At 47.8% G+C, this 26,271-nt stretch overlaps 1 protein-coding gene across 2 annotated transcripts in view; it reads left to right on the forward strand.

The window, feature by feature from the left end:
* L3MBTL1 (L3MBTL histone methyl-lysine binding protein 1) overlaps nucleotides 1-26,271 on the forward strand; it is a 1,278,801-nt gene that overhangs the window by 280,973 nt on the left and 971,557 nt on the right. For both annotated transcript variants that reach the window (XM_069652331.1, XM_069652332.1), the window contains exon 5: nucleotides 23,322-23,475. In XM_069652331.1, coding sequence (XP_069508432.1) covers nucleotides 23,322-23,475 — 154 coding nt within the window. The remainder of the gene's footprint in view (nucleotides 1-23,321; nucleotides 23,476-26,271) is intronic.

A 26,271-nucleotide genomic window follows, 5' to 3' on the forward strand; every position in this document is an offset into this window, starting at 1 on the left:
ATTGATCTTAATGTTGTATTGTTATTGGTCTTATTGTTATTCAAGATCTAGTAGTTTGTTGGATGGGTTTCATTGAGATGCTGTTATTCTGTTTGGGTTAGTTTGCGTACGGGTTGGTTTTAGCGGAAGAGCCAAGTTTTCAGTAGTTTACGGAAAGACATTAGATCTTCAGTTAGGCGGATGAAGGGTGGGAGTGCGTTCCACAGCGTGGGCGCCATGTCTTAAAGTTATGCTTATGGAAGAACTGGAGAGGCGAAATATGGGAGGGGGGGCAATACATATATTTGAGAAGACAGAGTTGTTGGCCGTTGCCATGTTACACTTTCAGTTGTTCAATGGGGGAAGACCTTGGCGAAGCACAGACCTGGTATCGGGGGATGGGGGGGACTTAATAGAGGGGGCCCACACCAGGCGGGCAACAAGGGGTAAAGGGGTCAGGCAGCTTTGTAATGATACGCTACTGGGGAAGTTTAAAATATGGTGAAAGAATAAGACAGGGACCACCGCCTTGGTGGTTCAGCCATAATGCCCGAGCACACGACAACGGGAGGCCGAACGCCATAATGGGAAAAGGGGAGGGAGGAGGCAGTGGGGAAGTGGAGGAAAAGGCGGCAGGAGGGAGATACTTAGGGGAATTAACAACACAAGCAGAATTCACATTGATATAGGGCGAGGGGGAATGGACGGATAAGGAGACAGGGGGAGGGTGAAATGCAGTACAACTCCACAGCCAAACCGGGGGAAATGTCAAACCAAGGGTAGGCGCACAGAGAGAAGGCGAAGAAGGGGATTTGTTTTAAAGGGTGGCGAGTGGAGGCAGGTAGATTTAGAAAGTGGCTGTTATAAAGAGAACCAGTGTTTGGGAGACAGAGTTTCTTGGGGAAGGAGAGGAAATGTAGAGTTCCTCTAAGGAGTTGCAGTAGGAAGTTTCACTTTTTAGAGACATCAGAGATGTGTGCGGAGAAGGAAAGTGTGGAGTCAAAGATTACCCCAAGATTCTTAGCCTCGCAGGTAGGGGGGTAGAAGGAGGGCCAAGGGAGGCAGGCCAGAGAGTGAGGGGAAAGGATGATGAGGGTGTACCGATGAGGAGGATCTCCGTCTTGGTGGCATTTAGACAAAGATAATTGGCGGCACACCAATTTTGAATGGCGATAAGGCAATCGGAGATGAGGGAGGGAGAGAAGGTGTCAGAGGGAAGCCTGAAAATGAGTTGGGTGTCATCAGCATAGCACTGGAAGTTTGAGCAGAAAACGGAGATGCAGTAGGCAAGAGTAGCCAGGTATTGGTTGAAAAGCCAGGGCGAGAGGTAAGACCCCTGGGGACCGCCACAGGTAGAGAGGGATAGAGGAAAAGGACCTAAGTTGAACCTGGGAGGGTCGATCAGAAAGGAAAGAGGTCAGCCAGGCTGATCTGTGATACCCAGGTTGTCAGAGATAGTTGACCAGGATGGTATGGTTGACCGTGTCAAACGCAGAAGAGAGATCAAGTAGGATGAGGACAGAGGGAATGTTAGAGTCAAGGTTGGAGAGCAGGTCTTCATGGATGTTCTGGAGAGCAGTTTCCGTGCTTCTGGAAGCTCTGAAACCAGATTGGTGGTCATGGAGAGAGCCAACAGAGTTGGAATGAAGATTAATTTGCGAGATGGCCAGCTTTTCCAAGAGCTTCCCCAGAAAGGGAGTAATGGAAATTGGGCGATAGATAGCAGGACAGGAGGGGTCCGCTGAAGGTATCTTGAGGAGAGAATGCACAAGGGAGTACAAAGGAATGGCTGCAGAAATCGGCCAGGGCCGCAGCAAGGGTGTCGATGTGATCCTTAATGGTTTTAGAGGAACAGGGATGAACCTAATTTGATGAGGCTTTCATAGATCAGACTTGTCTAGCAACCTCATTCGTGAGAAAAAAGGAAAGGAGGAGAATGAAGGGGTGCTTTGGTGGGTTGGTGGCAGTGAAAGGGAGTTTAATCACCCTAGCCTCCATATATGCACCTAAAGCACATTAGTTGGCATTCCTGCGCAAAGTATTTTTAGAACTGGAGGAATGGGGGGAGTGCATGCTAATGGTGGGAGGGGACTTCAACCTGATAGCGTACCCAGCAGTAGACTGGTGGTCCGCAAGGGGAAATAAGACTAAAACAAAAGAAAAGGAACTTGAAGCTTTCATCAAACTGCTGGAAGACCATTCCTGGGTAAATCTATGAAGAATCAAGTTCCCCCAGGTGGGAGGGTACACCTTCTTCTCACCTCCACACCACACATATACCATGATCGACCTCCTCCTGGTACCAAATGAACAGGAGGCCACAGTGTCATCACTGAAGGTGGAAGCAGTGACATAGTCGGACCGTGAGATGGTTACGACAGACTGGAGGTTACAAGAAGGAAGGAAGGGATACCCATGTTGGAGGTGTAACAATGGCCTCCTTAAGGACTCAGTATTCAGGGACTTCCTCCAGAGAGAAATCGCCCTATATTTTGTAGTAAATGACACAGGGGGAGACAAGCTAAAAAACGGTATGGGAGGCAGCCAATGCAACAGTGAGGGGCTTACTCATTGTGGAAGGGGCCAGAAAAAAGGGAACCAGCGCTGATTGAGGGGAAGATACGGGAGCAGTTGTGGGATATGGGGAGGAGGCTGACAAGACCGGGAGAAGACAGAGGCGGTTTACTGGATACAATGCGGGACAAGAGGCAAGAACTGCACTCGCTTCTGATAGGGGACGTGGTAAAGAAACTGAGATATACCAAACAAAGTTCTATGAAGGGGTGATCGGGTGGGGACACTGCTGGCAAATAGAGTCAAGGAATGCAGGGGAGACAGGAGGGTTCACCGGTTAAGGGACAAGAAAGGGGTGACACTCAGATCCGAGGACCACATCCCAGACCGCTTTGCAGACTTCTATGAAGCACTGTACTCCAAACCGGTAAAACTTCAAGGAAGGGAGATCAAGGAATATTTGGGCAGACGCCCCATCCTCCGCCTCACGATAGAGGGGAAATCCACGCTCGAAGCGGAAATAACATGAGAAGAAGTTAAGGGGGCAATAGGTCAGTTGAAAACTGGAAAAACACACGGGGAAGATGGCTACACAGCAGATTCGTTAAAAAAATGTCAAGACACCATAGCGGTTCCTGTGGCGAAGGACCTCAACTCCATAAAGCAGGCAGAGGACATGCCCCCAACCTTCTGGGAGGCGCTCATAACACTGATCCCAAGCAATGCAGGGAACAAGGCTGAATGCAGTTACTGAACGTGGACTCAAAGTTCTTCACATGGATCCTTGCGTCCCGTCTGGAGGTACACCTCCCCGGCCTCATAGATCCAGACCAGACAGGGTTCATTCAAAACAGGCAAGCATCCGATAACTTAAGAAAGACCATGCACATCCCATATGACCTGATAACGCAAAGAGAGGGGGCCCTGGTTCCCTCGCTTGATACTGAAAAGGCATGTGATAGAGTGAACTGGTCGTTCATGGAAGGAGTGCTGGAGTAGGTTGGAATGGGAGAGATGGATGGGATGGATTAAGGCCTTATATCACACCCCAAGGGCAAGAGTAACGGTTAATGGGAACATGTCTAGGACTATAGGGCTCAACAGAAGAACAAGACAGGGGTGCCCCCTGGCCCCACTGCTGTATGCCCTGGGGATGGAGCCGTGGGTGATGAGGCTGAGACAGTCGGGAGACATAGCCCGAGTTCACATAGGTGGAAAAGAGTACAAAGCAAGCCTGTTCACGGATGATGCATTGCTCTACCACACTAGCCCGCAGTCATCAGTGCCAGCCCACCTTAAAGGCGCTGAAGGAATACAGGGAACTGTTGGGGTTCCGGGTCAACCTATCCAAGTCAGTGGCATTCCTAATGGGGAAATGGCAATAGGCGGACATGGACTTGGTCGGTAAATGGGGTTTTCAGACACAGCAGGAGGGCTTCTGCTACCTAGGGATAGAAATTACAAGGGAACCTGAGAACGTATTTGGGAGGAACTATCCACCCCCGGGGGAAAATAAAAGGGGGACCTGCAGCGTTGGGGTAGGATTGGTCTATCCTGGATGGCACGGCTGTACTGTATTAAGATGACGGTCCTCCCCAAGCTGCTGTTCCTCTTCCAAATGCTCCCCACGATAGTGCCGATCCACTTCCTGGCCACAGTCCAGAAGGCCCGTTTGCGATTTCTCTGGGCAGGAGCGAAACCTCAGCTAGGGTTCAGGGTGCTCCTGTTAGCAAAAGAAAACGGTGGAGTGGGATTCCCGGATTTAGGAGTATTTTACAAGGCGACACAGCTGTGGATTATGGTCGACCACCTGAACCCCAGCACAAAGAAGCAGTGGGTTCATACGGACAATGCCATTCTACAGCCGGTAACGCTGAGTGAGACGATGTGGGTTCCACAAAGTGAAATCCCTAGACGGGTATTGACACATCGCACCTTAGAAGTGTTCTGGTCAATCTGACATGAGGGAAGCGCCACCCGATGGTTGTCAACCTGGCCCTTTCCCCTAAGCTGTATTTGGGCACCAACCATACAAAATCACATTACAGACCTTCTAAGGTTCCAACAGTGGTACAATGCGGGACTCTCATGGGTGGGGCAGTTGTGAGGAGAGGAAGAATTTGTCATTAACCAGACTGGAGGGTTGGCTGGAAATGAAGGGCTTCTCGCCCTTCAAGTATCTACAGTTAAAGGGAGTCCTGACGAAACCTGCATAGGGAAATAATCTATCCCAAGAATTCACCTGCTTCGAAAAAGTACTGCTATTAGAAACCAATACTAAAGGAAGGATATCCAGGCTGTACAGAGAACTGAGGAGGGGTGAACGCATAGGTATTTTGCCAGCACTGGGGAAATGGGAGGAAGACATGGGAATTGAAATAACCGACCAGCTGTGAGGTAAAATGTGCAGAGGGGTGAAAAGGTCCACACTATCCCTGCAATATAGAATGCAGGCATTCAAACTACTGCATAGATGGGACTATCTGCCAGCATCGCTAGCGAAAATTTACCCAGGGATGGCCCTGCGGGAGGGCAAAGGGGGACTACGGTCATATGTGGTGGAAATGCTCACTAGTCCAGGCATTCTGGAAAGAGGTACTGCAGTGGTTCAGGGAACTGGACGGGATAGACCCAGGGAACCTAGTTTAATGCTGTTTGGGGTGTGCAAGAAGGGGGAAATTGGGGTGGAGGAGGGTCACAGGGTCCACACACTGTTGGTGGCAGCGAGATGCTGTATAGCTCAACAATGGAAGAGGGGGAGTGCGCCCACAGAGAAGAAATGGGTCCAAAAAGCAAGGTCCATCAACAACATATAATACCTGCCACACCTCATAGACGAGACGAGGACAAACATAGTAGGGATCTGGCTGCCCTTCGTCAACAAATATGGTCGATAGCTTACCCATGGAGGTAAAAAAGTCTGAATATGTAGTAGATTCCTGGATGTGGGGAAATGGCAGAGGAGTTTAGCTGAACTGCATACAGGGGGGAGGGATCAGATGGGGGAGTGGAAACGTAATTCGCATAAATTGTACAAGTTGGTTATATTGTTGATGGATAAAAAATGCAAAAATTTCAATAAAGATTTGATTTGAAAAAAAAGTAATAGTTTCTTCATGTCCTGGTAAACACAAAACATGTAGAGATTGAGTCTGGGACGTAATGGGTCCTGACGTCAAACATGAACCATCCACTGACTGTACAGGGTCAGTGACCTCCTTGGGTTGAGTTGGCAGTCCTAATTTGTTGGCTAAAGTGATGTCAACAAAATGATCAGTGGCTCCTCCGTCCACCATGGCTGAGACTGTTTCCTTTCTACTTGCAAATATTAATGTCACCCATATACAAATGAGGAGTCTTGTTTTGCACTGTGTTCGCTATACTGTTTGGGAACTTTGTTGGAACCTCTCCTGTCAAAGACGTTCCCTTAATTACCGAGTCTGGTCTTTTTCCGCATCTGACTTGTGCTTACCCACTCCTCCTCACCCAGGGGTGTTGGGACAACCCTGAATGTAGTGGCCTGCCTTGATGCAACATAAACAAAGATTGTTCCTGGGCTACTTTTCCTTCTTGTCAGTCGACAAAGCACCCCGTACACTGCCTATCTGCATTGGCTCACCCTCTGGTTGTCGTGGGATGACCTCCCTACTCTTATCTAGGCGCACCAGAGGCAGTCCTTTAGGTCTCTTCTGGTCCCCTCTGTTTTCACTAATCCTATGGTCTAATCGTAAGGTCAAATTAATCGGTGCAGTACAAGTCTCAGGTTTGGGTTCCACCTGAGCTATTGTATCTTTTAAGTCTTCTTTAAACCCCTGATAAAACAAGACTGCTTTCTTGGGCTCACTCAGGCCAGTCCATCTCCACCACGAGCCTCTTCAACTATGTCACATAAGTAACCAGATCCGTAGACCCTTGTCGCAAAACAAGCAACTCCTTACCCTATGCCAGTGATCCTTTGATCAAATAATGGCCCAAACTCAGCTGTTAACAGATTCCAATCATATAGCAGTTTATCGTCCTTCTGCACCAATGGTACTGCCCATGCTGCCGTATCACCTGACCGATAAGAGATCACAAAAGCTGCCCTAGCCTGTTTTGTCCCAAAAGCATCGGTTTGCACAAAAAATGGTACTGACATTGGTTCAAAAAGTCAGTGTATTTGCGAGGGTCACCCGAGAAGCGCTCAGGGTGCTAATGGAACATTTAGAGGTTGTTGCACCACTACTGTTGTAAGTCTACTTGAAGACGCCAATGGTGTACTTGGAGCCAACAATCCATTCACCTGGGTTTTTAAAACACTGGTTTCCGGTTGATTATGTATTAACTCTACCTGTATATTGTCTAGTCCAGCCTTCTGTCCATCGCAGGTGCTACTGAGCCCCACAGACCCACCAAGGTGTAACACACTCAACTAACTAAAATACCAGTTGAGCATGTGTCACCCCATGGGGAAGGGGAAGTGGATAAAATAACAAACTCAGACACCGGATCGCCAACCTCCTTCAGGTATCTGCATGGAGGAGAGATTATACAATATTAGTTTAAGCCTCAAATTCCCAATCTAAAATTATATTTTTTCCAAAAACTCAATATACCAGTTACCGGAATACTCCTCTGCAACTGCTTAGAGGATTCATGTTCTTGTATTACTTTGTTTACCTCATAAAAAGCCAGAATCCCTGTTTATTCTTAAATTGGAACTTGAGATAAATCATCTCTCCTAAATTGCATTTGAAAACTCTGAATTTAAGTGTTCACCATTTTATTCCCTGAAGTTAAGTAGTTCTAGTGAAAGATTGAATCCCTTATAGGAAAGATAGTAGACTCCTGTCTTTTCAAATGCTTTAAACAATGAATACAACTAAAGTTGAGTTTATGTCAGCAGTTGAAACACTTTAGATTCATTGAGCAGTCATTGAAAGAATGAGTTCTTCTTTTTAGGCACACTTTGATGTCAGTCTCTTCACTGGGAATTATTGTTCGTTCAGGTCTGTGGCTTAAATACCTTTGCTAAACAGAGCAGCTACAGAAAGAAAGAGTTGCTCTATTTTAAAACGCACAGGATTCAGCTGGCACAGAATAATTGTGTCCGCAATTGAGCATGTGAATCTGAACCCCCAATAAAGTTTGTTTATTTGAAAGAAACTTCCTGCATTTCCTTACAATTGCCACTGCGCACTCTGCACCTATTAAAATGAGTAAAAAGCTAATGGTAGTCTATTGTTGAACTGCAACTGTCTGCAGTGGCCCACTGTCGCAGCGCACACCGTGTCTTGTTAATCAGAAGTAGTAAACTTAAAGAAATGTCAATAAACCTGCACGAAATCGCGCTTACCGAAAAAACAGGAAATTAAGAAATATTCACAGCGCCGGAAAAAGAAGGGCGCAACGCTCACCTCATAGAGGAAGGAAACCCAGGAGTAATTGCCTAACCATACCTTAGGACTCCTGTTGCTGCTGACGAATGCGCGGAAACAAATCGTCTTCTCAGATGGAGACCTAGCAGCAGCTGATTTCACTCGCATTTCAGATATGGCGAGAAAAAATAGAAAGCCGCCTCACAAGGTGAAAGAAAATTTCCATAGTGAGTACCAAAGAGAGTGTCTCAGTCAAAACATCACACACGCACAGTAAAGTCAGAACCATTAACTCCTAAGGAACCAAAATACCTCACTAAAGAATTAAACCAAGTCAAAAGACTAGCCTTATATTTTAGATTGAAACTGGAGTTTGAATTCTGACAAAATTCTACTTAGCTTAAAAGTGTGAGTACTTCATAAACAATCAAATCTTCCTTTCTTCAATGGAGTCGAATCATCTTTGGATGAAACTGGTCTTGCTTCTTGCTTGTTCAAGGTAGGATGATTTCACTTGAGTTCCTGGGCCCAAAACTTGAGAAAACAAAAACGTGACCTGCATACTTGAAAACTAAAATGAAAGGCAGTTTAGCCTTGTCCTTTTGTTCTCCCCTCCACCAATCATGACTTCTGTTCCTTTCCTCCATCTTGGCCTGGGGCACCACCAGCATTCTGAAAATCTAAGTTAAGGTCCAAACCAACTCCTAGAGAACTTTACTGAAAACAGCAAATAATAAAATAGTAAAAGCTCAGTAAAAATATAGTGATCCACAAAGCAGGTAATAGTGTATGAAAACATGTTGGTAATATACTAGTTATGTTCCCAGGGACCTGACACATACCTTTTAGTGCCTTTAGCACCTCAGCTAAAGGCAAAGAGGCTGAATCAATTTGGCTTAGGTGGTTGAACTTTCCCAATTTGGGGGCTGACGATGTCATCCGTAAAGGGGTTCAATTCACCCCCCGTCCATAACCATGGAAGCCGAATGGAGTACGACCTTCCCACCTTGGTTGGCACAGGCTCTTGGTTTGGGATAACAGGTAACCACAATGCAGCCAGTGGGGGGGGGGGTGGTTAGGCAGCAATTGTGGGATAGGTATGGCAGGTTTAGGGATACTGGAAAGAGGATTAAGTTACCTGATTGGATAGGTAGGGGGGAGCACAGGGAAAGACTCTGAATATCTGAATAGCAATCCTAACTCCTAACCCTAAACCTATTGCCTTCTTCCTATACATACAAGCCATGAATTTCACACACAAAGCAATTACATGCACCTTCTATTTAAATAACTGCCTTATTTTAGTGCCTGCCCATGTATGTGTATATATGATTATATTTGCATGAACAAGCTTTCTCAGTGCACCACCCCCACCCCCACCCCTGGTCTGTTGTAGTGCCTAGAAGCAGTCAAAAGAAGTCTTGCCTAAGTCTAAAGCGCTTGGGAATAAAGGAAGGCACTAGCTCCTTCTCAGCATTCACCCTCTTGTTACTTCTACAGTAACAAACTCATCCCCACCCGACACATCTACAACCCCAGAAATATTTGTTTATTTCGCTTTTTATTGTATGACAAGATGTGTTAGATCCCCCAATTGATACCATCATCTTTGCACTATTAGGGACTATATTAACACAACACCGGAGAACCAATATGCACCTGGAGAAGAGGACCAAGAAGAAAATAACGGGCACCAGTATTTTTACTGCTGCCCCCAGCCACGACGGGACCTAATCAAAGCCAAGCTATAGCCAATCCATGTTCTGAACTCCTTCTTTCTTCATTTGAACACCTACATTATGCACCGCCTCGATGACGTGGGATAGTGGCTCATTCTCCGCATCCTCCGGGGGTATAAAAGTGCAGCAGCTGCTTGTACCCCAGGAACAAAAAAGATGAAAAGAAAGTCTATGCTGAGCTAAAAAGTCGATACTCATCAGGTATTCCTCTGAGCAGTGCGGAAGAGTCTTTAGAGGCATAGTTGGATCTCTTCTTTCATCCCTGCTGTTGAAATCATCCTTTTTCTGGCAGCATATGAAATTCTTGTCATACGCAAGTTTCTTTCTGCTTCTTTAGGTGCTGGAGTGGCTGTTGGCACCTTGACAGGCATTTCTTCTCCCTGCAGGAGTTCTTCCGGGATTACTAGTAGCACTGAGTGCAAGGTGGCCAGTGAACGTTTGTCCCTCCATTATGTGGGAGGCGCAAGTAGGCTTGTTGGCCACAAACACAGTAGTAATCCATCACTGCTGCCTTACCTTTTGTCATATCAGGGATCACAAGAGAGTGGTTGCACTGTGTGTTTGCGCCAACAGGAACTGTTCCTTCATTGCTAAAACAAAGTTCATAGTCTATGGTTCTGTGTATTCGCAATGGCTTCTCCATTGTTGCAATTCATGTCAGCCTTGTGATATATTGGGACCATATTTGCACACATAGGGCCTCATTACAACCTGCCAGTCCGGGACCGTGCAAAATCCGTGACGGTGGTAAAAACGTTTCCGTGTCCGCAAGGTTGCGGAAAAACCGTCCGATTACACGCTGTCGGTCGCGCGCACCACACGGACTTGGAAACGTTGTTACCGCCGTCACAGAAAACCCCACGGAAATGGAAATAACGCAGCCACAAGTGGCGCAAAACCCGTGTCCGCCTCCGCCGCCACGGACACGGAACCGGAAATACCATGATCGCCAAAACAGGAAACAGAGAGGCGGCCATCATATAAAAGCACAATCCATTGCCATCCAGAGCCAGCACAAGCACAATCCTAACTCTGAGAAGCCAAAAGGGACCACCAGCATGTCTGCCAGGATTCCTGCTCAGAGGCAGCGCAAACAGCACTTCAGCGAGGCGGAGCTAACCGTCTTGGTTGAGCACATTGTGGACAATGCAGAGATGTTGTTCAGCACCGACCAACGGCGTGCCACACAGCAGTGGAGGAAGGAGATGTGGGCCGAAGCTGCACGGAAGTGCACCGCTGTGGGCGTGACAGCGAGGAGCGTGAAGGACTGCCACAAGCGGTGGGACGACCTGAGGCTAAGGGTACGCAACCTCATTTCCACGCACCGCCAACGCAGCAGTGGGACAGGCGGAGGACCCCATTCCCCACTGAGGCTGCAAGCATGGGAGGAGCGTTGCAGCAGCGTCCTCCACCTAGAGGGAATCCATGGGATCGGGGAGGCTGAGGCAGGAGTGAACCCACCTGCAGATGCCGGTAAGTGCCCAAACATGAATGCCACATGAAAATATGCAGTTGTGAGTACTGGCACAAAGGACCCATTAACAACCCCCCCCCCCCAGGCAGTGCATGTGTGGGCCAAAGGACCCATTAACAACTCCCCCAGGCAGTGCATGTGTGGGCCAAAGGACCCATTAACAACCCCCCCCAGGCAGTGCATGTGTGGGCCAAAGGACCCATTAACAACCCCCCCTCCCCCCCAGGCAGTGCATGTGTGGGCCAAAGGACCCATTAACAAACCCCCCCCCCCAGGCAGTGCATGTGTGGGCCAAAGGACCCATTAACAACCCCCCCTCCCCCCCAGGCAGGGCATGTGTGGGCCAAAGGACCCATTAACAACCCCCCCCCAGGCAGTGCATATGTGGGCCAAAGGACCCATTAACAACCCCCCCCCCCCAGGCAGTGCATGTGTGGGCCAAAGGACCCATTAACAACCCACCCCCCCCCCCCAGGCAGTGCATGTGTGGGCCAAAGGACCCATTAACAACCCCCTCCCCCAGGCAGTGCATGTGTGGGCCAAAGGACCCATCATGATCCTTATGGCAACCAATATCACAGAATGCATACACCAGCAATAAGATGCATGTGACTAACACTATTCAATGTACACTCGTAATGACGCATGTGATGCACCCATCTGCCACCACAACACTAATTGCATGCCCTTTGTGTCCCCACAGCCGTTTCAAGTGACAGTGATACTGCACAACAGGCCAGCCAATCTGCACCGGCAAGTACACAAGCCACCGCCACCACACAGGAGGATGCTGCCGGCAGTTCTGCACCTCTGGCCACATTACCAGCCACTACAGATGTGCCGCCCACCACCACCACAGACATCCCCACCGTCTCCATACTGCCTGAGTCTAGACAGGTGCCACGGGAACCTATCATGGCCACCCAACACAACACCGAAGGCAGCAGCACTGCAGAGGGGGCGGCCTGCAGTGATAACAGTGCCCCGCAAGAGCACTCGGAAACGGGGCCACAGGGGGAGATGCCCACATTGGAAGACCTGGGCTCCTTCCATGAGCTGGAGTTCAGCCCCACATCACTGGGGAGTCCCATGAGGTCGCCCACCCCATCCATGGCCGAACTGAATGCCCGCATGCAGCGGATGGAGGACCAGCAGGCTACCCTCACCCAGCTGGTTGAGAGGCAGCTAGATGAATTCAGGCCGCAGCGGGAGAGCTGCAGCGCCTCAGTGCGTCGCCTGTCGAGGTCCATCGGACGCTTTGCGAGCACTATAGTAACCCTTGCACGCCATGTGCGGGAGGGCAACGACAAGGGTGTGGGTGGGGGTGGGCACGTTTGGGTGGTGGGGTAGGTAGTTTTGGGGGTTTGAACAATGGGGCCTGGGTGGGGGTGGGCACGTTTGGGTGGTGGGGTAGGTAGTTTTGGGGGTTTGAACAATGGGGCCTGGGTGGGGGTGGGCACGTTTGGGTGGTGGGGTAGGTAGTTTTGGGGGTTTGAACAATGGGGCCTGGGTAGGGGTGGGCACGTTTGGGTGGTGGGTGGCCCCGGGTGTACAGCTTCCCTAACCAATGCACCTCCTTCCCTGTTATTACATCAATACATCACCATTTCGAATCAAGACATACATGTGTGGACATTGATCATTTATTTTGCAGTGCAACTATTAATTCATTGTCGTCACCATGTTCGTGCATTTCTGTGAATGTGCTGTGACTCAAAAGTAAATGCGAATCAGGGCATCCCGTGCTCCCTGGCCATCATGTGGACCCCCAGGGGGAGGCGGTGCCATCCCATCCCCATCCCCATCCCCATCTCCATCCCATTCCCCATCTTCCTCATCTGCGTCTGGTGGCATTGGGATGTTCCTGCGCAGGCATATATTGTGCAGCATGGCACATACGAGCGTGATTTTACCCGTCGTCACTGGGCTCACAGCAGTGATCCCCCAGATCTGCTCAGACAGCAGAAACGGGCCTTCAGCAGTCCAAATGTCCTCTCAATCATTCCACGTGTGCGGATATGTGCCCTATTTGTATGCCTCTTCATGCCTGTTCCTTGGTCTCCGTACAGGTGTCATCATCCATGGCGTGAGTGCATATCCCGCATCACCTACATGGGATGTAGATGGGGGAACATGTCAGTGTTTGTGGCATCATGTCCTCATCTGCTGCTGTGCATTCTTGTATCATCATTCATTCATGCATATGTACCATGCAGTGTATGGAGGTATATTTTGGGCATAACGATGTATGTCGCTAACTGGATATGGGCCTACACACTAACTTGTATGTTTACTGTGCCCTGCGGGTGACATTTGATTGTGTGCATGTCACGGTGCAGTGCTGTCCACACATGGCAGAGTGACTCCACTGTACGGAAGTAGTAAATACATGTCGTCTCATTTACACGCCTCTCGTGCCTTTTGAGGCAGTGTTTCAATTGAGGGTGGGTGTCTGCAGTGGCACAAGGTTCATGGGACAGTGACGGGATTGGCTGTGCCAGCGTGTGCACGGGCACATTGTGGTGCCCTGTCATGTCTTCCTTCATGATGTTTGGCATCCGCTGTGTATTTGGTAGATGGAAGGGGGGTGATGCATGTGCGGTCACAGCGGCACACTCACAATGCTCATTGGCCTGGGCACACACACACCACTTCGACAGGGTTGTAGCATCGTCAGCTGTACTCGCCCAATAGCCATGTGCTTTGTCCGGCATAGCGTTCCATGTACCATGGCAACGTGGAATTCTGCAGTACCATTGAGTCATGTGATGAGCCTGGGAAACGTGCGCAGCAGTGCGTAATCAGTTGCATGGCATCACAAACCATCTGGACATTCAAAGAGTGATACTGTTTCCTATTGCGGAACACCGCCTCAATTGCACGTGGTACTCTGTCAGCTCAAAGTGGGTGCAGTCAACTGCGCCTATGCAATTTGGCATGCCTGCTATGGCATGGAAGGCCAACTTGGTGGCAATGACCTCGGGGAGGGTGCGGGGTAGGGCTATGTGTTCCGACACATGGCGCAACAGGGCATCCAGTACCTGTACCAGGATTTTTGAGAAACAGGGTTGTGATATGCCGTGCAGCTCACCAGCCGTGTGTTGATAGGTGCCAGTGCCAAGGAAATGCAGTACTGAGACAACCTTCAAGGGGGGGGGGGTGGCGGTGGGTATGTCAATTTGTCTGCTGATGTTGTCCTCAATCATGGCGGTGATGTGCAGGATTGTTGCATGGTCCAGCCGGTATAGTGTGTGGATCTGTCCTGGGGTGAGGTTCCAGGGTGAGGCCCTGATGCGTGGTATTGCTGGCTGGCGGCGGGGTCGGGCTGGCTGGGCAATGGAGTTTGCCATAGCTGCAGGGTTGGCTGGTTGCCGCCTGCGCCGCCTCCTCTGCGCCATTACTGCCACCATGTGCAGTGCTGCCTGTTGGTTGAGTAGGTCCAGTCCCAGTGCTACTAGGCCTGCTGCCTGCATGGTTCTGTGTTGTGTTGGGCTGGGTGTGGCCCTTTTGTAGGCTCCCAGTGGCCTGCTAGGTCCAGCTGGGCTGATTTGGTGCACCTGTGCCCTGATTCAGTTCAGCAGGCAGTGTATAACGCCATGTTCGCGGTGGCGGCGGTTCCGCCACCGTGATCACGGTATTTACGCCATTTTTTTTTTGCCGGTTTTTCCGTGTCCGCGCTACTTGTGATGCTCACGGTGTTTCGTGTTGACGGTAACGGAGGGGTTTCCGTGCAGACGGACTTAACGGGACCCCTATTTCCGCGGTGGCGGTTGAGGGTGGTGCTATTACCGGGGCCGCGGGTCATGATTGGGCGGACATGGAAACGGTGCCGGTATGGTTTTACCAGCAGTGTTAATTCCGTACAAGAGTACTTGTAATGAGGCCCATAGTCTCTACTTCAGCCATTGCTTCTCTGCTGTACTCGATCAGTGCATTTGCCGGCATGTCACTGTGGTGCTCTGCCATTTGTCGTTGACATTTGAGTAACCTCCCAAAGGCATAATGCTGGGTCTAGATCAATGCTCCACAACTGCACGCTGTGTGCCTGGAATGTGTCATTTATTCTCCATAGTGCAAGATGCACCAGGCATTGTGCCTCTGTAATTGGGACTGGATGTAGAACTAAAACCTTAGGTGCCCCTGATGCGTGCGGGATAAGTGCACACATGTAACAGCTTTCATTGATCACATTTCTTCCTGCAGCGCGCATTTCGGAGTACCAGCTATTGGAGGATTCTGGGTACTCGATATCAGAAATGACATCAAAGCCCAACCCCTTATATAAATCATACGTCATTCATAATTCCCGTTTCATTAGTCTAAGAAAACTTGTAGGGTGTGGCTGGCAAAAAAGTGACCTATTTTGTATTTCTTTTTTATAGGCATATTCATATTGGCATTATTTTCCATCAATCCATCACACCCTTTATATGGCCACCCCATATAACAGACATACCTTCATCCATTGCAACAACCACGACCTGTGTCATACAAAACAATATAATACTTAAAAAGCATAATATATAATTCCTTCAACAAATTACATTCTTTTTATCACTATCCCTACATAACAGAGAGATTTGAACACATTGATCAGGCATCCTTGCTTATTCCTGGAGAGGAGAAAAAAGGTCATCAAGAAAGAGGGAAAGAGAGAGAGAGAGAGGGGGAGGAAAGAGGAAAAAGGAGAGGGATAAAGAGTGGCAGGGAAAGGGGGGAAAAAAGGGAGGGAGAAAGAGGGAAGGACCCTTTTCCCACCTGTGCCGACCGGGTTGTGGACCTTCAAAAATTTAAAAACCAATAAATTGAAGAAAGATAAAAAATAAAAGAACAAGAAAGAATGAAAAAAAAAAAATCAGGCATGTGCCACTGTACACCACCCTGGCATGGAGCCTTTTGAAATATCTTCTTCTTTTGCTAGGTCCTTAGTGAGCTTTGCCTCGTCGCAGGTGCTCTTCGGACGTCCGAGAGATGCACCCAATATCTTAACTCCTTCACACGGACGGCAAGAGGTGTACAGAACACCACCCCATAAGGACCTTGAAACCTGGAGCTGATCAGTTACCCAGGTTATAATGGTACAGTTGTAATATGGGCAATGCTGTGTATGGAACAGTGGTCTCGCTTTCTACAGGGGTGGTCACTATTTCTCCCCCACTTTACTGTGCACCACTACCACCCTTGTGTGCCTCCGTCTCGTCTCCTGGTCAATTATTGATGACCCATCAACATATAGTATGATCCTTCCTTCAGTGCATTAGCCGTTCCTCAGAGTGGAAAATAAATAAAACTCCTGTGTATAATCCGGAGTTGCTAAAACAGGGGGCCGTGCAAATAGCTTCTTTTAAGTCCTCAAATTGTCCAATTTGTCAGTCCATTCCAATTTACTTTTAAGTTCTCTGTCCTTCCCTCAGACTTTGTAACAGCAGCCTTGTGTAGATTGCATAGTCTACGATCCATGCCCTACAATGATTACATAAGCCCAAAAATGGCTGCATTTCCTTGACAGTACTGGGCCTAAGGGTGGCGCGTACTGCCGTTGCCCTATCTGGTAATATTTTTTTCCCATTTGCAGAAATGAGCTGTCTCAAGTATAGTACCTCCTGTTGGCAGTATTGTAGCTTCTTTTTATCTGCCTTGTACCCTTTGTGAGCTAGCAATTGCAATAATACAACAGAATCCCTCCAGCACTGTTGTTCAATTTCACTACATACTAGCAGATCATCTACATACTGGATGATTGTGCTAGGCACCTGACTTCAATGTAATCTGTACTGCAGTCACATCTCTCAGTAACTCAACATCATGTGGATTAATAGTCCGAATTGTGCTGGCACATGTCACATGTCCTTCTAAAAAAAAAATAGACTGGGTCACCACTGCCATCAGGGTGCACTGTACCTTCCTATAATGCACCATGATATCGCTGCGGATGCAGATTTCCAAAATAATCTCCCCATTTTGCTCAATGTCCGCAAATAACTCATCAATCATTTCCTTTAATTGTACTATTGGGTCTACGCATAGTGCTGTGCGCCACTCGCACCCATCCTGGTCTGTTCCATTCAGGACCACTCTTTTGTCTGACACTACTAGTCCTTGCAAATCTAATGTCAATATTGCCCCAGCCACCATCTCGGGTGGCACATGGGTTGGAAAATAAAATCTGTGGGCAGTTGCCAACACTTTGTCGCAGTTGGAGGCACTGCTTTTACTAATACCTTGATATCATAGAAAAATATATCTGGGACTGCAGGAATCCCACGGACTATTGACTCCCTTGCCATTGCATTGATTATTATCATTGCTCAAGCTACACACATCCCTGAAGTGGAACACCCTACCCTTTGATCTGTGAATGATCTAGTTATATTTAGTTTACTGAGCACATCCCTACCCAACAAGTTCAAAGGGGAGCTTTCTGAATATAACAAGGGGGCTCATACTACCTTCCTGCCCACTTTTATATCCAGCTCCTCAGTCTATGGAACCATGGAAATAGCCCCAGAGAATCCCTGCGTGTCAAGAGTTTTACCTGATAATGGAACGTTCCCCTCCATCATGCATGATTTCGTTTCTCCTGAATCTACCATAAATATAAATTGCTTGTTTCCTATTTCCACCTCCACCAAGGGCTCCTCTTCAGGGTGTGCGCCTGTCAATAGGATTGGACATGCGAGTGCTCTCTATGGGCTGTCCTAATCAGAATATGTATTTGTACTGGGGAATAAAAAAGGGCTGCCCACTGCCGAATGGGGCGCATGTTCCCCCTGCCATCCTGTTGAACTGTATTCCCTCACCCTGCTGTGGTTGTTGCCCATGTTGCCCCTGCCTGTCAGCGCCATAAGGGAACTGATGTTGACCCTCTCCCCCAAATTGCTGTTGTCCCATTCCCTGAGTGAGGCCCTTGGAATCCCTGCCCTAGAGGTAATGGCACATAAATAAATCCCATCCCAGGCCTCTTCCTGCAATACCTTGCGAAATGCCCCCATCTCCTGCAATACCATCACTGTGATGTTCCCAATCTTCCTCCCCGGGGCCCTATCCCCCCAAAGCCTCCTGCTCTTGCTCCTCAAAATCCTCCTCTTCCCCTTGGTGCTCCTTCATTCTGCCACTGCGGGTTGGGGTACTGTCCCCGCCCACCCCATTGTCCCTGTCCTCCTTCACCCCATTTCTCAGACCTTTATAAAAAGTGATTCTCGCTTTTCTTCAGGCTTGCCAAACTCTTAAACTGTGCAATGTAACTAATCAAATCCTGGCTTCCTTGTTTCAGCTCTAACAACTCCCCATTTTCCGTCTCAGACAATTCACATCTAGCAAACATTTTCCAAGGCGGCAAATGGGGAGTTTTTGTGCCACTAATAAAATTGGCCAGGCAGCAGCGTCCCCTGTCAAATATGATAAACTAAAAGCCACCATGGAGGCTTGAGTGGGAAATGCCTCAGGTCGACACGAGAAATGTAACTCGCATTGTGTAATAAACACTTGAAATTTCTTATGATCTCCTCTAAATCATTCTTGCAGGGGGAGTGGCTAATTGTCCCAAACATTACAATTCTAACTGACTTCAAGATTGCTCTTATGAACACATTGGGCCTCACTACAAATGTGGCGGTCCGGAAATAAGGGTGCCGGTTGCACCGTACCAGCACTGCTTCTGGACCGCCACAGTACAATGCTTTTCATGGAAGCACCTGCACTGTTGGCAACAGGGCCTGGGCTTCCATCTCCCCACTCCCATGGAGTCCAACAGGACTCCATGGGAATGGGGACTAACATTTACCAGTGCCTGACTGCCTGTAAAGTGTTGCGAATCCAACGGCAACCCGTTACCGCCGGACTCGTAAGGAGTGAGCCCCAGTGTCTAGCAACACTCTCCACCTTCCAATGACACCAACCATAGCCACTACTGAATTGCAGATTTGTATTTATCTATAAATACTGCAATAGAGAAGATGTATTTAGAGTCTGTCTAGTGGTGGCCACTTTCACTGTTTCCAGCTGATTGGAAAAACGGTATGTCTGGTGGGGTAACGGACTCAGGGGCGCACGGGGAGCACTCACCTCTGTCCTGGCGTGGGAAGATGGTGGCCTCCCGCTCAGAGGAGGCTCTGAGCGGGTGTTTTACCATGTGGTGAAGCCCCTGTTCTGAGCCTCCTGATTGGCTGGTAGGCCGCCCACCCCTTCACCCCACAATATACTAAATAAAGAAATTTGTTATTTTGAAAACCAGTCTATAGATTGTTTGAATTCCTGGACAGAGAGTTTGCCTGTGATCAAAGAATATTTGATACTTTCAATTATCAGATTATTAACGTGTTTCAGTGTTTTGAATTAAATAAACGGTTCGGTGTGTCATGAATTGCTCAATAAATAAATTACGTCTTTCCTTAAGCCATTTTACAGTCACTCTTTTCAATAAAATGTAGTGTTAATTGTTTGAGTTAATTATGAATGATTCAAAATCCCAAAGTTATTACCAAATATTTGCTTGTCTGTAACTCAACATAACACTGCATTATTATAAGAGAGGGTACACACCAACACACACATTTTATTAAAATGTCAAGATCAATACAATATAACGTGTAAAGCATTCCTTTCAGTTTAGTGGAGAAGCAACACATCAGCATGAACAGCTCAGCCTCGGTTTTGGCTCCTTAAAACATGAGTAAAAATGAAGACGCTCACAATGTCCTCTGCGACATCTTGAGCGTACAGTGACGACAGTGATGACCTCTTCATTCAGTTTGAGTAGTTGCTGTCCTGTCACCCAGAAACCCTGTACAACAATGACACTATTAGGTGAAATATGATACAAAGTCAGATGGTAGCACATGATTTAACAATTAAAACGGCAAATTCCCGATGTAAGGAAATGGTTCTGAAGATTAGGAATACTGTTTCCAAGAACTAAAAATGCATGACACTAGGGTATTGGAGGTTGTCATGATCATGGTAAACCTTTAAACCAAATTGCCAGCTCTAGCACCACAGGTGGGTCACTAAGTTAGCTGTGGGACAGTAGGGTTTGGTCCATGCTATAGGGTTCTTCTGTGACAGCAAGTAAAACATTTTGAGCTGCCAAAAAGCTGTAGATCGCATTCAAATGCACATTTACCCATAACCCATGAAATTTAAGACAATTAAGCTAAGGTCAAAAACTTAATTGTATACTGCTCAGGCGTACGCAAACACCAATGCATGCTTTAATTCAGTCCATAAACAACGTATAGATGTCAGCTTACTTGAATCACACATTTAAAATAAATTGTTGGCTTCACCCCTTTGAGAAGTGAACACTTGCAGGATATGATAACTGTTAGGAAAGATTTCTTAATTGTGGGTAATTTTCCTTCCATGTGGCAACCCCTAAACTTTTTGCTGTTATTTTCACCACGATCTAGACTTTGCCAGAGAAGTGCAAGCTTCTGCCGCACTCCTCTGGGCTTTCGCTCCATTCTTACGAGGAAACTGACATGCCCTTAAAACAGTCAGTACCGGGAAACGTTGTTTTCCGTAGTTTCTTCATCATGTTGCAGCTTTCGGCAACATGGCACAAGAGGGCACTGTAAGCTAAGTTACTGCTCTCTTGGGTCTCTAGTCTTTTACAGGCCCTAGATAATCTCTTTGGATTGTAAATGAACGGTGCAAGTGAATCACGGACGGGATTGGTGGCAGCGATAGTTTCTTGTGTTTTTGAGCTCCTCTTGCCCTTTTAAGCGCGTTTCTCGCGCTTAGCCCAAAATGGTGGCCTGGCTCCCAAAATGGCCAGACCACCAGGCTTTTTGTCCTGTCCGCTGACCGTCTTGCCCCCTTCACCTCCCCCAGGTCGAGCCGGCCCAGGGCCTTCCTTGTTTGGGCATGTACTTTCCCGCGAAACACAGATGCTTTCGCAGGCTTCTACAGGCCTGTGTGTGCCTCCAGGATGGGGGCTGGGATGTCTGGTCCCAATACACATCCTGGGCGCCAGAGAGTCTGGGGTGGTGTGAATGCCTGGGACCCCCGTGGTCCGTGATAAGGTCCACAGATGGTGTGAGTGTTTTATGAGCGGATCTCCTATTGGGTCCCCTCCGTTTTGGCACGAAGGGAACCGTGGATAAGAGGGGGCTGGAAACGCCACTACCATGTTGATCTCCTGAGTTCTCACAAACAAAGGAATACAGGAGCCAAGTATCGTGCAACCACGAGGCTGAACCGAGGAATCGCTGGTGACCCGCTGAAGGACTGCTCCTCTGCACTGCTGTCGCTTTGTGAAACCCTTTCTACCTCTGATCGAACGAGAAGGCCTGTACTGGTACTTCGACCCTTGGAATAGTGGGAACAACTATTCTCGGCATCTTCACCATCTCCTGCACGTAAGCCTTCGGAAGTGTCTCTGGGCCATCCAGCAGACTGATCAGCCTACCCAGGAGCCTTGCTCTGTAACCGCCGTCAGGTTGTGTTGTATTACGAGTCCTTGCCACTCTCACACGATTCGTACACTTGGCATTCCCAGGTCTGAAGTGAGTAGTGTACATTTGGCTGAAATACACACGGCCGCTTTGTTGCCCTGCTGTGGTAACAAACTGTGCGGGTTCACTGCATTTGGGACGTCCTCAACTCCACTTCTGCTGCTGCGGAATCTACACGACGCCGAGTCGTCCCCTGCTCCTATCTGAACCTGCCAGCCCTGAAACTGACGCGGAGAAGCCTGGGTCTGCTTGCATCGGGGACCGGTGAGTAGCATCACTAGGAACTGGTCGACCTCCTGCAGGAGCCCATAGCTTTTCCCTGCTGTGTCTAACAGCATGCCTTTCCGTACTCGCGCTCTGCTTCTGCCCACAGTGGAGGCTGCGCTTGAGTCGCGGAGCTCTGTTCATCTTAATTTGTTCACCAAACTAAACTGCCTGATTCCCTCGAAGAGACACCCCTTTTTTGCCCATTGGCATCAGCGTGTGCAGGTACTTTTGAGCACAAGGCTCCACTCTTCGTAGGGCTTGGACTTCCTTTTAGTTAGGTGCCTCTAAAGGCGGACTGGGTCTAATTATTATTCGCACTGCCTGTTTTCCTCCCCATCTAGGTGGTCTACACATTTTGTGCGTCTAACTCGTTAGACTTGTTTGTATTTGTATATATATTGTATTGGTTTGGTATGTGTTGGTTTACCAGAGTTTTATTGTGATTTCTCGCTACGGGCAATGTTACAAAAGCCTTGTAATAAATGTGTATATATTTTTAATATAACACCTGCTTGGAGTAATTTGTAAGTGTCCTTGCTTTGTGTGCTCATTGTGGGCTTTCAGTCACCCTCACCTCTCTTGAGACCTAGTCTTGACCGCCGCGATCGCTACCTTGATTGGTCTGGCTTGTCCCGAGGTTACCCTGTTCCAAGAAACTAGGCTGGCCTTCTGAACCTCTGCGCCTCCAGGACAGAGTTCAGAAATCCGTCTTAACAATAACACCAGTAATAACTTCCCATAGACTCTATTTGAAACTTGTAAACCATTATTTAAAGCAACTAAGGTATCTCACAGTGTTCATCGCTGCAATTAGACATACCACAAATTCTCTGATATCCTGAGATATTTAACATTCCACTTGTGTAAATAATAATGACATCAGTGCTATTTAAAAGCTAGGTGCTCATATGGAAGTCTGCATACATTATGCAGAGGAGATCTGCTATATTTACACTTTGGCGTACATAGGTCCCCTCTGTATAATTTTTATCTTTTGTAGGACAGACTGCAAAATGGGGGTGTCATAGGGTGGCATACTCAATTTTACGCCACCTTTTTGCACTCCCATCATACAAAATGAGTAAAAGCTGTTGCATTTACGCATACAGGCAGTGCTTACAATGGATTCCTAGAGAATCCACCTGCTTTTTGTAGATGTAATAGAAATCCACAGGCTTTACGCCAGCATTAAAATGTTATGCTACTGTAAATGCTGGAGTAATTGTAAGGCCCAGAGGACAGGGGAGGCAGAATCGTAACTTATGATCCGTGCTTTCTCTCTGCCATACAAATGAATGAAAATGAGATCTAATGTAAATGTAATGCTAGGATGTCTTACACATGACATGGCATTTGAGTATTACATTTGTGTTACACTTCATTGAACATGAGCTTCCTAATATATTAGATTGTGCTCCTCACCCTTCTAAAATTCAGATTCTTTTTTTGCTGTTGCCTTGCTTGGAACAAAAGAGCATTTCCACAGGTTATTGGAACTTCCATTCAGTTCATGCAGGTTACCTCTTTCCTGACTCAGGTGATGATTCAGAGGAGAAGAAGGAAATGACAGAGCTGGCAGAACTTGACACAGTGGGTCACTGCAATACTTGCAGCCATCAGCATGTCTCTGGAAGTCCACGAGACAGCCGGGGATTCTGCAGTGAGAACTGCCACCAGGAGTTCAAAGAAAGGTAAGACGTCCTCTCGACTCAAAACAAAGAGACCTCTGAATGACCATGGAGCATCTAGCTGATGACCTCCATTCTAATGTATTTTTCTGTTTAGTTTAGTGGCACAACGTCTCTCTCTCATCTTTGTCTCTCTTTTTCATCTGCCCCTTGCCCTAAGTTGCACGCTTCACACCTTCACTGTATATCTTTTGTCATCTAGTAATGCATATAAAGTGAGCACTCCAAGTAGTAACTGGGTTAATTGTTTTGTTGTGCTATGTTAATAGATTTTCATACTGTGACAAATCACAACCTTTGTAGTTTCAGAGCACCTAGGTGTGGCCGTTAAGTGGCATACTGTGCTCCCATCAGTGGTATGCAAACCTTATTCTTCTGAAGGAAACAACATGAATAAGGGGGAGCTGAGGATAGAAAAGCAGGAAATATATGGGGGGGTGTTAAGGGAATTTTCCTAAAGTCCAATTGAGGTAAGGCTCTATAAAACTATCCCTTGGTATACAGGTCCCCAACTCTTAGTAAGTCTGTACTACCCAAAGGATTTGGTAGAATGGCAGAGTAGCCCTGGTAATCTTAGGAGGAGGATGTGAGCTGTAGGTAAGTACACTGAACCCAGTCAATAAAATACTCCAACAAGACACTTGTATACATAAAGTTGTATGAATATATTTATTTTATATACACAGGCAGGTAAGTAAATACTCGGTTAAGATAACAAAAACACATTGGAAATATCAACAACACTGTTCAGCGGTGACTGCTTCAATTGTAGTTGCTTGGTTGCAGAGAAATCTGGAATAATGGGCTCTTAAGAACAAAACCTCCACCCAGACACTCACCTCTCCTATCACTAGGCTCACACTCTTCTCTACACCAACACACAATAGAGCGCAGCTACACCGCTCTAATCAATTTTGGCCTAGCTGCTCACATACGAACAATACTCCTCGAACACCTGAGCATTCTGCTAGAACACAACTATACCCGCACGAAAATCAGCCTAGCTGCACACATACGCATCCTACACAGGCCTAACACAGCCAGAACCCAGTCTTGGTGACCAACCTCCAGACTGCACACATTCGACTGATCTCAAATACCACCGCACTTAATGCTAGGATACAGCTACCATCAGGCAATCGCATCAGCTGTGCACATAATCGGTGCACCCAAGCACCCTATGACACCTTGCTCTCTCGACTGACCTGGTCTACGTTCCCCAAGGGCGTTCAACCCACTAGCACTTTGAGGTCATACCAATGATGTATGTAAATGCCAAATAACATAGCAACAGAATGACACTAATTAAGCAATAGGCCCCAGAGCAATGCCCTGGGGCCCATAGTAACGAAGGCCCCCGTGGATTACCTTAAGTGGTAATGCCCCCCTGCGAGGGGCCTATTGCTATTAGTACCCCGGCCGTAAGAACGGGGTACTACAAGCTTTTTTTTTCTGTTCTGAAACTCTCCAGCGCTTCGGAACAGAAATAAAATGTAAAAAAATGGCCACCCGGGGAAGGGAAAATGAAGTCCGTTTTCCCTTTCTATGGCGGCCAAATTAATGTTAAAAAGTAAACAAACAAAATGGCCACCATGGAAAGGGAAAGGGACTACTAGTAGTCCCTTTCCCTTTCCATGGCGGCCTGTTGCGGATCGGGAACGGACGTGCTGGACAGAAAAGAAGGTAAGTGGGGGTGGGAGGGCGGGGAGGGAATTATTTGGATTGGGGGGAGGGGAACAACACTTACCTTGATCCTTGGCGGGGGAAGATGGCAGCCTCCAGCCGTGTGGTGGCTCGGAGCGGGGATTAGCCCGTTCCGATCCTTCTCATTGGCTGAGTGGCTGCCACACCCACCCACCGGGGTAGGAAGGAACGTTGCGGGGAGAGGGATTCCCGGGCAGGTAACGCCCCAGTCTAAGGCCAATGAGATTGCATGTTACAATCTCATTGTCCCTCGCCTGGTACTAATTAGAGTTCTGCCATATAACTATTAAAGAAGCACACTCGCATAGATAATAAACGGTAATGGCATTTAGATCTTCAATCACAGCAGAAAAAAGTCTGTGAGTAGGAAAATGATGGTTATACACATTTGAGCAGTTTAAGACATTCTATCAATGCCTTTCTTCGGCTTCTAACGCTTTGTAAATCCAATCCCTAACTTGCAGCAAACTCGGTGTAGGAGTGGATAAAAAAGTTAAGTTCTACTTTTAGCCCCACAGTACCTTAGGTTAGAAGAAGCATATGTTGCTGGATTCTGTCCTGTGCAGCAGAGACGGACCCAGTCTCCTGATTGATCGGTCTGGTGATGAAAGGAAGGACTCTGAATGGGATGTCACAGCAGCAGTCGCAAGAGAGGACCTTTGGCACGAATTTCTTTGGTCTCTTCGGGCGGTCTGTGGTTTTGGCGCCTTTTTATCAGCTCCAACAATGGACGGATATTGCCAGGTCAATCTTCTTGGATTCTGCAGTGCTGCTCTCTGGAGGTCCAGCTGGAGCTCACCAAAGTTCTGGACGAATACGACCTCGCAAAGACATTGCACTGCAAATGGGTCGGAGGTCTCCTGGTATCCGTGGTTTGCAGATCTTGAAGGTCATAGCACCTCAGGAGATGGCTCGCTTTTTAGTTCGTTTTGGGGTTTGTTGGTCCCAGCAGCCAAAGGGAAGGAGCCTTCCTCTTTGAAGCTCCTCTGTTGATAAGGAAATGGGGTCAGGACAGCAGTGGTCATTTGACGGTTACTGGAAGGGTCTGCAGGCGTCGCTGATCGTCTTCAGCTTAGGATCTTCTGTTCCAGTGGT

The sequence above is a fragment of the Ambystoma mexicanum genome, chromosome 3p (assembly GCF_040938575.1).
Source record: "Ambystoma mexicanum isolate Mex_15411 chromosome 3p, UKY_AmexF1_1, whole genome shotgun sequence".
Taxonomy (NCBI): Eukaryota; Metazoa; Chordata; class Amphibia; order Caudata; family Ambystomatidae; genus Ambystoma; species Ambystoma mexicanum.